This window comes from Mesitornis unicolor, unplaced genomic scaffold, assembly GCF_000695765.1.
Source record: "Mesitornis unicolor isolate BGI_N332 unplaced genomic scaffold, ASM69576v1 scaffold10385, whole genome shotgun sequence".
Taxonomy (NCBI): domain Eukaryota; kingdom Metazoa; phylum Chordata; class Aves; order Mesitornithiformes; family Mesitornithidae; genus Mesitornis; species Mesitornis unicolor.
In genome coordinates this window covers 27,046-41,851 of record NW_010184933.1, presented here as the reverse complement: position 1 = coordinate 41,851, position 14,806 = coordinate 27,046, and the positions used below count along the sequence as shown (strand labels likewise).

Genomic DNA, 14,806 nt, shown 5'->3' with positions numbered 1-14,806 from the left:
GAAGAGCATTACACTCGTGAAATTTGACGTTAACTACTGCTCGCTGAAAACACACATCCAGAATCTTAATTTGGGAGGGAAGGGGGAGGGGAGACGAGTGATTGGGAAAATTAGCTGCTGGCAGCGCTGCAGCCATGTCTGCCGTGTTCGTGGTGACTGATGAATCTTTGCCCTCTCAGTGGCAGCAGAAATGCACAACTGCCTGGCCTCAACGCCCAGCAATTACTGCAGGAAGAATGGGTAGGAAATGGAAGTGAAGTTCAATTCTTTGCTGCACCCACTAACAAAAAGCAGAAATTAACTATGCTAATGAACTGAAACAGGTTTACCTGAGTAGTTTTTTTTACCTCTTGCTATTTGTGAAGGTTTACTTGCAAGCCCTTCAGTTTTGTGCAGATTTTTCCCATTGCTTTGTAAGGAAAAAATTCTGGTTTAAAATGTGAGTAGTACTCCCGTGAAACACCTGGACTGCTCTGTTCCCACACCTTGGAGAAAGCCGGCCCGGGTGACTTGAGAAAATTGGGGTGAGAGCTGTTGTCCAGGTAGGCCCTACCTGAGCAGCTCCGCAGCAGCTGACTGACCGTGCTAAGGGGCACGGCTTGACCACCAGCGATTCTGCAAGCTCTGCCATTCCCCTAGGAGGGGAAAATAAATTTCTCCTGGCTTTTTTTTCAGAGCCTGGTAAGAAGGAGAGCTAAGGGATAGATCTGTACCCACAAGAGAGTTTTTGGAGAAGGGCAGCAGAATCGGTGCTGGCATTTTTTTGTGTGTGCGCCTTATGTATCCTTCAGGCTTCCTCCTTGGTCTTGTTGAGAGTGGAGAACAAAGGAGTTAAATTTAGTGCGAGTATTTGCATGTACTTCATAGGTAAAGCTCCACAGCGATCAGTTTGACCAAGGTCCTTCCTGTATTTGAAATAGATATGTAACATTGTAACATTTCAAGTAGAAATGTAACATCATCCAGCAGAGCCTTCCCACAGTGACAGAAGCACACGCAGCTGCTGGGGACGCTGTTGGTTAGGCAGAAAAAGGGATCTCTTTGCCGATGGTTGTTACAAGGCCAAAGGAAAAGGCTGTTTTCAGGAGAGTATCTTCCTGACTGGCATGGCAGAAGGTTTGAGATTTTTCTGTTTCACAGTTGCTCTTCGTAAAACACCTCGGTTCACGTTTGTAAACTGAAGGTCGGAGACTGGAGAGCTGCATTTGTGTGATGGCTTTGTGGAGGGGCCTGATCCATTTTGGGGTGGTTGCTCATTGTGGCAGCATCAGTTCTCATGAATCACTAAACTCATTACTACTGAACCTTCTGTGCAAGCTGAGTGAAGTGGAGAAGGTGCATACATTGTGCGATGCTACTTGTAAAGGATTGAAGAGAAATTAGAGAAGTATTTTTAAAATGTTAATGCAGTTTATTTCTTTTAAGGATAGCATACTTCAGCATACACTGCTGCCTAGGATTAATCTCTCACCTGCGTGCCTCAGAGGTTAACCCTCACAGCTACAGCGATGCCATGGTAAATAGAATAAAACATGCAGGTGACTTTGGTGTTGGTGTCTGTTCACAGTGCTCGTGTGCAGCCACGAAGGAAGCAGCCGGAGATGCGGTGGGCAGGGGGACCTCCTGTCTGGGTCTCTTGGAGTCTTGGCGCACTGGGCATTTCTTGCTGGAGCAGAGAAAACAAACGGGTACGAATGTTGATTGATAACTTCTTAATTCTTGTGAGTTTGTGTTCTCCTTTGGCCAATGTAGACCTGCTAGAGAAATTTCCAGATGAAATTGGAGTCACTGGCACTAAGGTATCCATACACCTTCAAAAAATGCATGGGTGTTCTAGAGCAGTCTATGTAAGAGTTATAATTTTAACACAACAGACTCTTCAGTAACCTAACATCTCCCAAGTCTGAGGCAGAATAATAGTGTGAACCTGGATCGATTCCCAAGGACATTTATGCATGGAGTTTGTGTTTTCAAAACAACTAAATGTAGGCAGGAAGCATGAAGAATAAATAAGTGGTAGTCACTGGCAGTAACATCTGTGTAATTCAAAAAACACCTTATTTAGCTTTATTTCTGTAATTTGGTGAATCCTCCTCTTGGTTGTACCTAAGTAATTCAGTGAGGCAGGTAAGTTGAAACTCACAAATAAAATACAATTTCAAAGAGGTGACTGTTTTAAGGCCAAATGGCAGTGCAGTTTGGCTGTACATAAAGTAGCCACACAGCTGCAGCTGACTGCTGGCTTTCTTGTTAAATCACGTCAATTCCTCTCCAACTGGTTGGTCCATACAGTCACGTAGTCCTTCTGTGGAGGTAGCTGCTTTAAATAAAGTCGAAAGGAACCCTGGCACAAGCACTTGGGGAATAACAGTCCCTCGTCCCAGTAAGTAATGAGCTGTTGAAGCTTTAGGAGTGGAGATCGTTCGTAGTCAGGTGTCCATGGGAGCTAACTACGCCGTGAGAGCACTGCACCAGGTCCCCCAGGAGGAACGAGGGACCAGTTGAACCAGACTTAAAAATCCTGAAATCTAACATAGCCAGAACGAAAAATAACACCAAGGTTGTTTGTGTAGCTGAAGTTGCAGCTGCCACTAAAGGAAGAATTTTGCTTCATTAAAAGGATGAGTTCATTTTTGCGTGGTGTACAACAGATGAGTATTAAATTGTTGGAGAGATCAGCAAACACAGCACGTGTTCGCCAGCCTTTCCTGACTTGGGCTCCTGTGGCTCTTCCAGACAGCTTGCTCAGAAACGCCTTTATTTTATAGATGAAGGAAAAGTGGGAGAGTATAATTGGCACCAGCGATACATCGTGTCTCCTGTGGTGGTGCTAAGGTGACCCTTCTCAAACAGGATCAGCACGGCAGGTGTTTATCTTGTGTGCTTTGGGAAAGGAGGAGCTTTTTGGGTTCAGTGAATCAGGGCATCAGCTTGCAGACTGCGCTGCAGGCAGTCCAGCCAGTCCTGAGCTTGTGCATGGCTCTGCTGCTTCCAAACAGGTCTGTGCAGAGCAGGGTTTTGAAACACTGAGGTTGCACGGGTTCTAATGGTATAGCAGATAGGATTTTCCTGTTAAGGAGGCAGGATGCCAAGGTGGTATCTTTGGAGTATGAGTATCAGGGTATGAAATTGCTGTTTACGACGAAATGATACTTGAACCTGCCCTGGTAACACCTAATCATAAAACTCATTTTTTGCTTTACCTGTGGTTTATGTTGTCAGAAGGTCCTTAGAGACTTAAGAGCAGCTACGTCCCAGCTGTGGCAGAGCTTTGTGAGGTTTTTAAGCGGTTGGCCACTGGAGCCCAGGGCTGGCTGCTGAATTACCCCGTGGTTGTTTCCCTCTGCTTTGGTGCTGTAAAAGCAGCAGAAGCAGCTCCCATGGCCCAGCCTGTGTCTCATGAAAGCCCACAACACTGATTATGGCCCTGTTAAAAATCATCCCTTGTCTGCATCCCCCGGTCCTTCCCCCACCCCCTGTAGTACAAAACTAAACCAAGTTACCCAGCAAGGGGGCAGTAAGGGGAGTTAAAGGGCTGGCAGGGGAGACTGCAGTCTTCCCCTGAAGGAAAGGATGAAGTTTCACAGAGGTAAACCTAGACATTGAACACCGTCTTGCTGGCTCTTTAAGCAAGGGTGTTTTCCTTGTGCATCCTGCACAAGGTGGTGGTCTTCACTCAGTCACATTCATTAAAAAAATTCAGCCAAAGATGCTCTGCAATGCAGGAGTCAGAGAAACACTTAAGGCTGCTTAAAAGGCCTTCCCAAAAATACTGACAAACATCTGTGGGCATGAAGATTATGTCCACCACCTTAGGAATTACACAAGAGCGTTCAGGTTTCGCTTATAATGTTGTTCTTTTTTTTCCTTTCAGTCAAAACCCCTTTCTAGTGGCTGCATTTGGAGCTTGCTCTCTGACCAGGCAGTCCAACCACCAAGCCTTTCAAAAATTCGGACGCTCAATGACTGCCTCTGACATGGTTTCAGAAGTTGGAACAGCTTTTAGCAAACTTTTTGAAACCTGAAGCCAAAGCAGCAGAGAAGAAGAAAGGAAAAGGAAGAACCATGACTGCAAGAGTAATTACATTTACTGTAGGATTTACATAAGTAATACACCCTTTCAAGTGCTGTAGCAGCATTGGTATGCTAGGTAGATTTTTTTTTATTTTTAAGAATAGAAAAATATGATTAATGTAGATATTTTTTAAGAGTTTGGAATACAAAAATGTTTTGGCTGAAATAAGCTGTAGTTGCAGATCTGTTATAATATAATAAAACTAAACTGAAAGTATTCCTCTGTTCTTTTTGATAGTTATTGAGCAATAACTGAAGTGTGAACAGCAAAAAAAAGAAAATGCACTTGATACTCTAGGTAAAATTCTTCCACCAGCTCGACCGAATTTCTTGGATTGTACCAAGGTTGTCATGTTTTCAGTCTTAGACCCTCTGTCTGGAATTAGCTATTGCACTTCCTTTTTTGCCATGCTAGTATACTAAGAAGCAAAAAGTGAGCCTCTTTGGAAAGGGAATGCATGAGAGTTGCTGTAGGTTTTGAATGTAAGTAGTTGCCTTTCCCCATTCCCAGTCCCAGAGGCAGCGTTCATTTCGGCAGTACACCCCTTCCTGCAAAACAGCCTTCCCCCATCACAGGTTAAGGATATACTGTAGGGTATCTTAGCAGTAAACAGTAGTTATGCTTACCTGAAAAATAAGTATTTTCTATTCCTGTAGCTGGCCTTGACTCATCTAGAACTTGCTGTGATGAATTTGGTGAAATTCTCATTCCAGAGGCACTAGGTGAGGTCAGGATCTTGGTGATACCTGACTGAACTGGACACACTCTCAGTGACTGTGGAAGAGTGAAGTGAAAACTCACATTGCCTGTGGAGTTCGGGGCCAGCGTACAGACACAGAGCAGGAATATGAGCTGAAGGAATACAAGGCAGACAGCAGCACATACCTGTACACTCGTAGTGCTGTGCAGGCCAAAGGCAGGAACAGAAAAACTCTGGCTGGTGCAGCACCCGGGTTTAGGGGCTTTTTCCTCGATCCCTAAAGACAAGCAGGACTTCTGCTCTTAGGGCCATACCTGCCTGGCTCGTTGGCCGAGTGCTGGGTATAGAGGGGAAGTTGTGTGGGATTTTGCACAGTATGGTTTCTTAAATTTCTGAAAATCAGTCAAAGCTTGTAGGGTTTGAACCAATACAGAGAGAGGGCCAAGTTCACGCCAAGTCCATTCACAAAACTTCCCGTGAGGTCTGGCAGTGGGTCCTGCCCTTAAACCTACAACCCAGCTCTAAGTGTGTATATACAGCGCAGGAACAAGCATACGCTGTGCCGAGTTGTTGCAGTAGATGTTCTATATTCATTGCAGCCACTCTTTTCTGGTGCTGTAGCTCAGGACTAGGGTGTCCTGCACACTGCTCAGAGCAGTGCTGTACCCTGCCAAGGCTGCCCACAGACAGCACCTGGGATGGGAAAGGCTGCTCAGAGGATTTCCCTGCTGCCCGTAGCGCTGGGATTTCCGGATGCACTGTGACTACTACCTCACCCCCGTGCATTTCTTTGTTCGGTTTTGTTTGTTTGTTTGTTTTCTTTTTAAACCAGTTACCTATTTTGAAAATAGGTGTTTAAATGTTTGCTCATTTTCGGTCTGTGAGGGTCCACAGACTTTTTAGATTTGAGCAACATCTACTCATAAAAGATGATGTTTTGGTGTTGTGTTTAAGCAGTTTTGTAAACTGTCTACATCTTGGGGAAACCAAGCTACTGTTGTTTTTTTCCCCTTAAAACTAACCCCCTTCTCAATAAAATCAGAAAGTTAAAGCATTTGAAAACAACGACTGGATTTCCTTTAAAACGAGCAATTTTTTTTGTATTTAGACCATCAGTGGTGTTATAGCTAAATGGCATTTGTAGGCGAGGTCAATCAATTACCGGAGCTCAGTACCAATTTCAACCTGCCACCTTGGTTTTAAATCTACACAGACCTTGTAACTCTGTTACTCACTCATGTATTCGAGTTGTTACAATTTTTCAGCATTCTGGAAATGTAGCAGTTTCTTTTGGTAGGAAATAAAAAAAATAATAGCAAATTAACTGTGTGTACTTTGTTTGGTGTGTTCCAACGCAGAGCTGACAGCTTGCCATTCGTTCTCGTTTACTGGAGCAATACAGCTACCCCCCCCCCCCCCCCCCTTTAACAAAACACAACACAAAATACCAATGGTGTCAAATAAGTATCTGCCAAAAAGTGCTAAGGAAGACCCGCCCCCCCCCCAGTCTTCTCTAGAAGGGAGCGGAGAAACAGCTGCACATTTTATTATATAATAACCATCATAAAAAAGAAAGCCACTGCCCTTTTGAACAGGCTACTTGTGTGAATTGTATGTTCAAATTCCTTGTGGATGAATGAGCCTTCTTGATTTTGTTATCACAAATTGCTTTAGATGAAGTGTGCCCGCAGGCAACACGAGCCGCATGTAAACTCAGCTGCTAGAACAGAGGTTTGCCTCATGTGTGAGCGAGGCCGCTCTGCACCCCTTTACATCCATACCATGAAGGGGATATTTTTTAACAGAAACACAGCAGAAGAAAAAAGCTGTTCTGATCTGACCTCGTGTGGTGTGTAAGGCGTGCGTGCCCATGTGGGTATTACCACGCAGCGTACAACAGCCGGTTTATTTCCAATATGGACACTTAACACTGATCCCGAAATTCAGACAGGTTATTTCTTTTGCAGGGGCTTAATAACTAAACACTAAACTGATTTTTCTCTTCCCAGTTCTGATGGAGAGAGATCCTGAGTGTGCTGCACTCCCATCCTGTCCAAAAGCGAGCTGAAAAGATACCAAACTATGTTATAGGATACCACCATGGTATGGTTAAAGGTATCACAGGACCAAAGCAGCACCACTGCAATAAGGAAACACTTCAAGGCTGGAAGTGCCTGAGGAAAACAGAATTGTGTAAACCAGGAGGCATAAAACTTGGTGTTATCACCCTCAGGCTGAAGTCGTTGCCTCTTCACTGTGCTTTAACTCCTGCTGCCAGCTCAGCAACAGAGATGTGAGCGCAGATCACACAGCAACTGGGGCAGTTCCTGCGGTATTACTGAGGCTTGGGTCAGGCACCACGGCTGCCTCTCTGCTACCCTGTATTTCGGAAGCTCCCACCACCTGTACCACATACACACCTGCTGGGAGGCCTGGAGTTATTTACCTCCTAGTAGTAGTGGCAACAGTTTTGCTCGGACTGTATCTTCGTTAGCTGTTCTGTTCCAAAGATTTTATTTTCAAATTATTGATATTTACAACTGTTCCCAAAGCAGCTGAAACAAAAAAAACCCAAGTCCCAGGATGAAGGATCAGCTTTGTTCCTCAGTCTGGCGCTCTGCCTGGCCTCCTTCCACCATTTCCCAGGTGGAAACAGCGGCTCTGTCCTGCAAGAAGAGGAGAGCGGGTCAGTCCCAGCCACCTGCACCACACAGGTATCATCGTGTGTAGGTGGTTGGTTCTGTGGCGATACCATCCCACAGGAGCACCATTTCTACTGATGCTAGGAAGCTCTAAAACAAACCCAGACACCTCTTCCCAGTTAAGAACATAAAACAACCCCACTACTATAGAAGTGTCAGTGTGGGATGCTGCAGCGGGGTGTAGTCTCGCTTACATGAGTAACTTCTGTGAAACTGGGTTGCATTTTCATGTTTAAATGATTCGTGTGCATGGAAAATGGCTCCTCTTGTGGCCAATACATGAGAATATATTGCCCAACATATTGGATCTCCTGAATTTTAGGATAATGCTTCGTTGCTGTAAATTGCTGTAATGCAATGGCTGTCGTATTTTTGAAAGAATATTACAGAATATTACATTTCTGGTTGTGAAGGTCCAGCCTTGACTGCAGTTGTTGAAAATGAAACAGAAGTTATCATCTGAATGTGGAAACAAGTTTAACGTGCTAAAAAGTGTCAAATGAACCCCAACTCATGAGAGAGGCTGGAATACAACGTCCTTTTTCTTTACATGAAAGTGAAAACTTTTTGATGTGTAAAGATGTAATTACTACATTTCACTTCACAGCACAGATGAGCTTGCATTTCATGCACCCTGTAATGACACAAAAAGACTGGTGGATGTTTTAATTAGCTTGTTGCAAGTTCTCTAACTTCAGACAAACAAAACAGCATCTGCATTGAGAGAAGCAGCCAAGGTCCAGAAATCACAAACATCCAACCTGAAGGAGAAATTACCCTTTCCTCAAAGCTGATTTTTAAGTGAATGAAGTTACTGGCATTCTCTAAGTTGCTACTCGCACCCTAAAACAGCCAACCCCTCCCTGCCCAGCCCCAAGCCAAGGGTTCCTATAGCCTGCACTGGGGGGAAATGGGGCTTGTCTGCTTCATCTGTCCCGCTGCTTTTCCTCCTGCTCATGGACTCGAGAAGCTGCTGGTTGCCTTCAGCTGCAGGTGACAGAGGGAGGGCACATTGACAGCTGCATTACCACATGCGTATCATGGGGCTTATAAAAGTTGCATGGAAATGGGAGGCTGGGTAGAAAAGAGAAATTCAAATTACTTCCTCAAGTGCTTATCAGGCACGCAGGACCCAGCTGCTAGCTGCTGTGTTACTGTGGCATTCTTGGCAATAGCCAACCCAGGGTGGCAAGAGCCCTGCTTTGGGTAGGGCCACATCTTGCCATGTCTTTGCTCTGGGAAGGCTCATGAGGAACCGCAGAGCTGCGCTGCTCCGTCTGCAGGACTCTGGGATCTGCAAAGGCAAGAGCTGGGCAGCCCTCTCAGCACACCTTCAGATGCTCCCACACGAAAGCAGGATTTCAGCTTTGGACGCGTGCTGTGTGTGCTCACACGTGCACACGTGCTTCGTCTGCAGGAGAAAACCACTCTGGGACAAGGAGACAGATTATGCCAAGCTTCAGGTTATTTAAATAAATAAATAAATAAATGGAATAGGCTGAATCCTGACTAAGGGCAATTTCTAGGAGGTTTTTAAACGTCTGTAAATCCCTTTAAGAACAACTCAAATCTTCAAAAGGGTGGAGGTGGGGCTGCAGCCGTTGTGCCAAACGGAGCAAAAAGGAGTCGTCTTCTTCAGGACTTTGTCTCAGTGCAGTTGTTTGGATTTGCAAACTTTCTTGACAGGTAAGTGGAGTGAAGATGTAGCTGTGCACAAACAAGTGAAGGAAGCAGGTGTTCCACCTTCCCAGGGTCTTCCTCTGCTTCACAGCTGTAGCTCACCACCACTGCGCTTTGGCCCTCGTTCCAGTCTGTACCAGCACGCTCACTCCCATCTGAGCTCACTCAACAGCCAACCACACTTCGTGTTTGCTTTTAATAGGTGTGCTGACAAATGGCTGCTCTCATGTTCAGCAGCCAACAGGGGTGTCTGCTGTCACTCTCTAAAGTCACTGTGCTTTAAATCCTCCCCTTGGTCAAACAATGCAAGGAGACCACGCAAGGCTTAGTTCCTGAGTGAGGGGAAAATGTGAGCAGCATGGAGGGAAAGACACAGGAAAGTGGAGGACTGTTCTGCACTAAGGCACAACACTAACCCAGCAAAGGGTGGAGCACAGGTGAGAAGTGAAGCAAGAGGAGCTGGAAGAAGTGGCACCCATTAAAAAAGCAACGTAGCACCTTGAAGCTAGGATATGGTGATCCCAAGCACAAATACAGGTTGGGTGGAGAATGGCTTGAGAATAACCCTGAGGTCAGGGGCGCTGGTTGATGGGAAGCTCAACATGAGCCAGCAACGTGCACCTGCAGCCCAGAAGGCCAACTGCATCCTGGGCTGCATCAAAAGAAGTGTGGCCAACAGGGTGAGGGAGGTGATTCTGCCCCTCTGCTCTGATCTGGTGAGACCCCCCTGGAGTACTGCGTCCAGGTCTGGGGCTCCCAATATAAGAAGGACATGGAGCTGTTGCAGCGAGTCCAGAGGAGGGCCACAAAGGTGATCAGAGGACTGGAGCACCTCCTCTATGAAGACAGGCTGAGAGAGTTGGGGTTGTTCAGCCTGGAGAAGAGAAGGCTCCAGGGGGACCTTATTGTGGCTTTCCAGTTCCTGAAGGGTCCTACAGGAAAGCTGGGGAGGGACTTTTTACAAGGGCAGGTAGAGACAGAACGAAGGGGAATGGTTTCAAACTGGAAGAGGGTAGATCTAGACTAGATATTAGGAAGAAATTCTTCACTATGAGGGTGGTGAGACACTGGCACAGGTTGCCCAGGGGAGTTGTGGATGCCCCCTCCCTGGAAGTGTTCAAGGCCAGATTGGACAGGGCTTTGGGCAACCTGGTCTGGTGGGAGGTGTCCCTGCCCATGGCAGGGGGGGTGGAACAGGGGGGCCCTAAGGTCCCTTCCAACCCAAACCATTTTGTGGTTCTATGACAATAAGCCAGTGAAGGGATTTCTCTGGAGCAGGAGACACCACTGAGGTAATGGAGAAAGAAAAGCACAGTCACATTAGGTATAGGCTGAAAGCAGAAAACAGGGTGGAGAGAGGAGTAGTACAGGAAATCAGGCAAAGTACTCATGGCTCAGGAACAGTTGGGAATGGAGCTGCTGAAGATGGACAAAACTTTCTCATAAGGACGTCTATTTTTGGTGTGGGAATATGGGGAGGGTAGAGGGAAAGCATTATTTTAATAAGTCATCTCAGTTTACTTTTCAGTTCCTCTGCAATCTTTTTAAAAACAGCACAGATTACTCACAGCCTTTCTTCTGGACTCAACTTGGGCAACTTGGGGATTTCTGAATGTTGTGGGATTTTCAGTGGCTAAATAACACACCCTCAGTAACTGCAGAAGCAGCTACAGCCTGCACGGAGACACAAGGTTGAGGGGGAGCAGAAGAGATGAGCAGGGGTACAACCAGGCAGGGGCTTGGCTTCCACCTCCTGCAACTGCAGGGAGCAGGGCACAACACTGAAAGCTGCTGAAGGGGCACAAAGGCCAAAAACAAAATGCTGTCTTAAAAAAAATTAACTGCCCCACAAAATGGGCCGCTGCCTCCTACCTTTACGTAGATTCCAAAGGCGGCCAAGTCTCCACGTAGGCTGTCGCAAGCCTCCAGAAGGGGTTTTCTCTCCCTCAGCAGCTGCTGCCTCTTTTCCTTCTCCTCCTGTGTGGGTCTTTTGGCCCCCGCTGTTGGCACAGCTTCTGCTGCCGCTTCTTCGGGCAGAGCGAGCGCGTAGCGACGGACCTTAGTGCGGAACCGAACCAGCTCGTCCATGACACTGGAGAGCACAGCCGAGTCACCTCCTCCCACGGCCACCTGAAAACCAAACAGGCTGCTTTACAAACATCGGAAAACTATTGAAAATAATCAACCCCAACCCAGTAGCATACGTCAAGGCCTCATAATCTCTCTTGGTTGTGCATCTCTCATGGTATTGGTAGGATTAAAACATCACAATCTCACCTATGCTGGGCAAAAGTGACAGTACAGGCACACCTGGAAGTAGTTGAGTGCATTCCTGTGCAGGACAGCGTCTGTCTTGGAGCAGAGGGCTCTCACGGGAACACAACATGCTGCATGACCCAACTGTGGGAAACAGGAAACCTCCCAGGTGCCAGAAGCGTGCATCAATTAACAAGGGATTAGAGAAATTAATAGAAAAAAAGGCCTGGCAAGAGCCATCTGACACAGCTGCCAGCTCAGGCAGTCCCACAGCTCTAAATGTCTGCAGAGCGAGAGTTTCCAGCCCCTTTCTCTGCATTAGAGCTCCAGACCCTCTTCAAGAATCACAAACCAGCAAAATCCGGTATTTTTTACTTTAAGTCTCCAGAGTATCCTTTCTCCAGCCTTTACCTGACCCATCTTATCAGCCCCCCAACAAGGTCTGACCGAGCAGCAGCCACTGCACACAGCGCACATTTAGGGCTGCTGCCTGGCCCCAACCAGCTCCGACCTTCCCTGGCCTCCTCCGGTTTGGCAGAAGTTTCGCTGGTCAACACCAGGGGATGGGAACGGCCTCAGTCCTCCTGGAGTGTCCTGCTCTGATGGGCACCACGACGGGAGCTAACACAGGAGAAGGCGCCACTGTGGTGTTTTAGCACCAAGACACAAGAGGAGGAGCGGTGAAATTTAAAGCACAGCAAGGCTGGAGGTCAAAGTCGCCTGGAAGCAGAAGAGCAACTGAGTAATTAAAGCCAGAGGGGACTGTAGGTAGTCACTGACAACGGGGTGGGAATGAAAGGGAGCAGATTTGGAGGTCACTGAGTGAAGCAAACAAAGAGGAGGAGAAGGAGGTGAAGGGGAAGCTATTGAAGATAGCATAGGGGATATGCTCAATGCTCTCCACAATCATAAACCAGCAGCAAATTCCCCAGACTTTCAAAACGTGAACATTCTGAAGAAGAAGTTTGTGATACTGAAGAAGGTAATAAATCTAAGCACCAGAAATGCTCCGTCATAACCTGGGGCAGGTAAAAGGGCAGAATAAAGGCTTAAATACAGAAGGGAGTGGAAAGACAAATGATGAGGGGCGCAAGAAACGCGGCTCTACAAACGCCACTGCTGAAGTTCAAACCAGGCACCCACTCATGACACACGGCAAGATCCACCAAAAGGAGGGGCAGCCTTACGAGATGAACCGATGTGATTCCTACAGAACACACTGTGCAGTCACTGAGGGCTGACCTCTGAATTTCTTCTCCTGCACTACCAACCAATCCAAAGAGCTCATAAGAAGTTTTCTATGGAAATTTGGCCCTTGCTACCCCACAGATAAATCACCTGTTAGCCCCTGGCTGCACCCACGACACAGCGCTCCTCGGCAGAGCAAAAGCCCTCACCTTTGCTCTCCAGCCCTAAAACAAGCACAATGGTTTCCACCCATCATCTTTCCAGATGGATTCATGTTACCTGCCTGTGGCTGCCAGTGCAGAGAGAGACAGGCAGCCTTATTTTATACAACCACCAGACTAAGATGAACCATCCCTTGTTGGGACAGTGGCTGCCAGGCTGGCCAACCCTCTCCCAAACAGCCCATGCCAGCACCCGTAGTGGTCAGGGACTGCTCCCGGGGCTAAGGGGCAAGAAAGGTTGGACCCTGACCTGTTGTGGCTGGTCTGGAGGTCAGGGAGCAATCGCTGTAACATCTTATTTACTCACCCATGGACCTTTCTGATGAAGATTCTGACTGATTCATTTACTGGAAGCCAAAAGAGCAGAGGGACGGAGAAGACTTCGAGGTGGCCGCTCCTTCCCTCCTGCCCACCCTCGCACCAGCGCCCTCTGCTGCCCCAGGGAAGCTGGCACAGCATGAGAAAGAGAAAAGCAGCCAGACACTGCTTTCAGAGAAAACACGGGTGCAGCAGGCACCAGCATGCAGACAAGCCAGAGTCTGCAGGAGCGACTTTGCCATCGACTTACAGACAAATGTAAGCATTTAGTACGCCAGTAAAGACTAACATGGCAAACCATGGGTGATGAGGAGTAGGACACGGCCAAACCATATCCAACTGCTGCTTTGGAAGAAATGATGTGGGAAAATCCCCTTTTTGTAAATAAATGCATTTATTGCTATGCTGCCTGACTCTAAAAGGATTAATAAGGTTACTCACATTTTCTTGACTTCTTCTCTCTCTCCCCAAAATAAATCTTTAGCAGAACAGTTTCTCTAAAGAAAGTTTTCAACTTCTAGGTATTCAGCTCCAGATTTATGCAGGAGAGGAGCGCAGAACAGCCCAGCAGCCTCCAACACCTCACTCATTTTAAATGCTCCCCATCCATATATATCAAGTATATATTCGTATATATCACCTCTGTATTTATCACCCTCTTCCCTGTGCAGTACTTCACTTTGAACTTTTTTCTCTCCTTTTTTGCCCCCTCCTTACCTTTCCAAGCACTAGAGGATATATAAGGTATTTCCAATGAAGGCCACCCGTGCTGCTCTCCCTGCCCTACCACGGCCCCTTTTCCCTGCACCCCAGCTTTCTACAGAGGAGCTGGGCCCCGGCTCCTGCTGTACAGGGATACCACAACACAAACACTCACAAATATTCAGCCTGGGTGCAACCATCAGAAAGAAGAGGAAGAGCCGAGGGAAAGCCAGACAGAACGGGACCAACTTAAAGGCCCCCAGTGCTGCCTTTTTCTTGTTTCACTCCTCAGACTCTCATTCCCACAGTGCGATGGCTGCAGAAGTCACCCAGGAGCATCTCCACAAAGAGAAAAGCCCACCCCTTATTCCACCTGCTCACGTGCTCTCCTAAGGCATCACAGCACAGACTGCAAGCGGTGCAGAACGGTTTGCTAAAACCATAAATAACTTTGTTATATCTGACGCTTTCGGAAAGCGTTCCACAAAACACAACGCTGGCGTTGCTACCATCCACAAGTACACATAGAGGAGATGTTTCGTACCTGTCTTTCTCCAAAGGACATCCCAAGGGCATTAAAAAAGCCTTCAATATAGGAAATAATGCTTCCATACACAACAGAGCTCCTGGGAGATCCAGCATCCTGTTTAAAAGACACCCAAAAGAGATTGTGCGGTCAATACGTGTCACAGAACTCAGCACCTCCATGTCACCTCATCCACCAGGGAAAACTGTTACCAATTACACAGATCTACCTCCTGCAACACCTGTCCGGATGGGAGCTCTTACAGATATAAAAGCACCTCAGAACACAAAGGTGCAGCAAACACCTCCCCCCCTCCTTGCCCAATTTAGGCTGATTTCTGTGTGTAGGTATTAAGCGAAGAAGCGGGGTAAGAACACAAAACCTGCAGTAAAACCAGCAGCGTGCCACGATGACTTCAGGCCTTTCAGAAACTTTAGG

At 47.0% G+C, this 14,806-nt stretch overlaps 2 protein-coding genes across 2 annotated transcripts in view; one reads left to right on the top strand and one right to left on the bottom strand.

Annotated features, from left to right (window-relative positions):
- The window catches only part of CARKD (carbohydrate kinase domain containing), a 26,225-nt gene extending 21,934 nt beyond the window's left edge, over positions 1 to 4,291 (top strand). Inside the window, exons 5-6 of the mRNA XM_010184664.1 lie at positions 1,568 to 1,688; positions 3,875 to 4,291. Of these exons, the coding sequence (XP_010182966.1) occupies positions 1,568 to 1,688; positions 3,875 to 4,025 (272 nt within the window). The 3' untranslated portion in view covers positions 4,026 to 4,291. The remainder of the gene's footprint in view (positions 1 to 1,567; positions 1,689 to 3,874) is intronic.
- Positions 4,292 to 7,366: 3,075 nt separating this feature from the next.
- Positions 7,367 to 14,806, bottom strand: part of CARS2 (cysteinyl-tRNA synthetase 2, mitochondrial (putative)) — a gene marked incomplete at its 5' end in the record, with an annotated part of 31,218 nt that continues 23,778 nt past the window's right edge. Inside the window, 3 exons of the mRNA XM_010184665.1 lie at positions 7,367 to 7,441; positions 11,030 to 11,287; positions 14,387 to 14,485. Coding sequence (XP_010182967.1) covers positions 7,367 to 7,441; positions 11,030 to 11,287; positions 14,387 to 14,485 — 432 coding nt within the window. The remainder of the gene's footprint in view (positions 7,442 to 11,029; positions 11,288 to 14,386; positions 14,486 to 14,806) is intronic.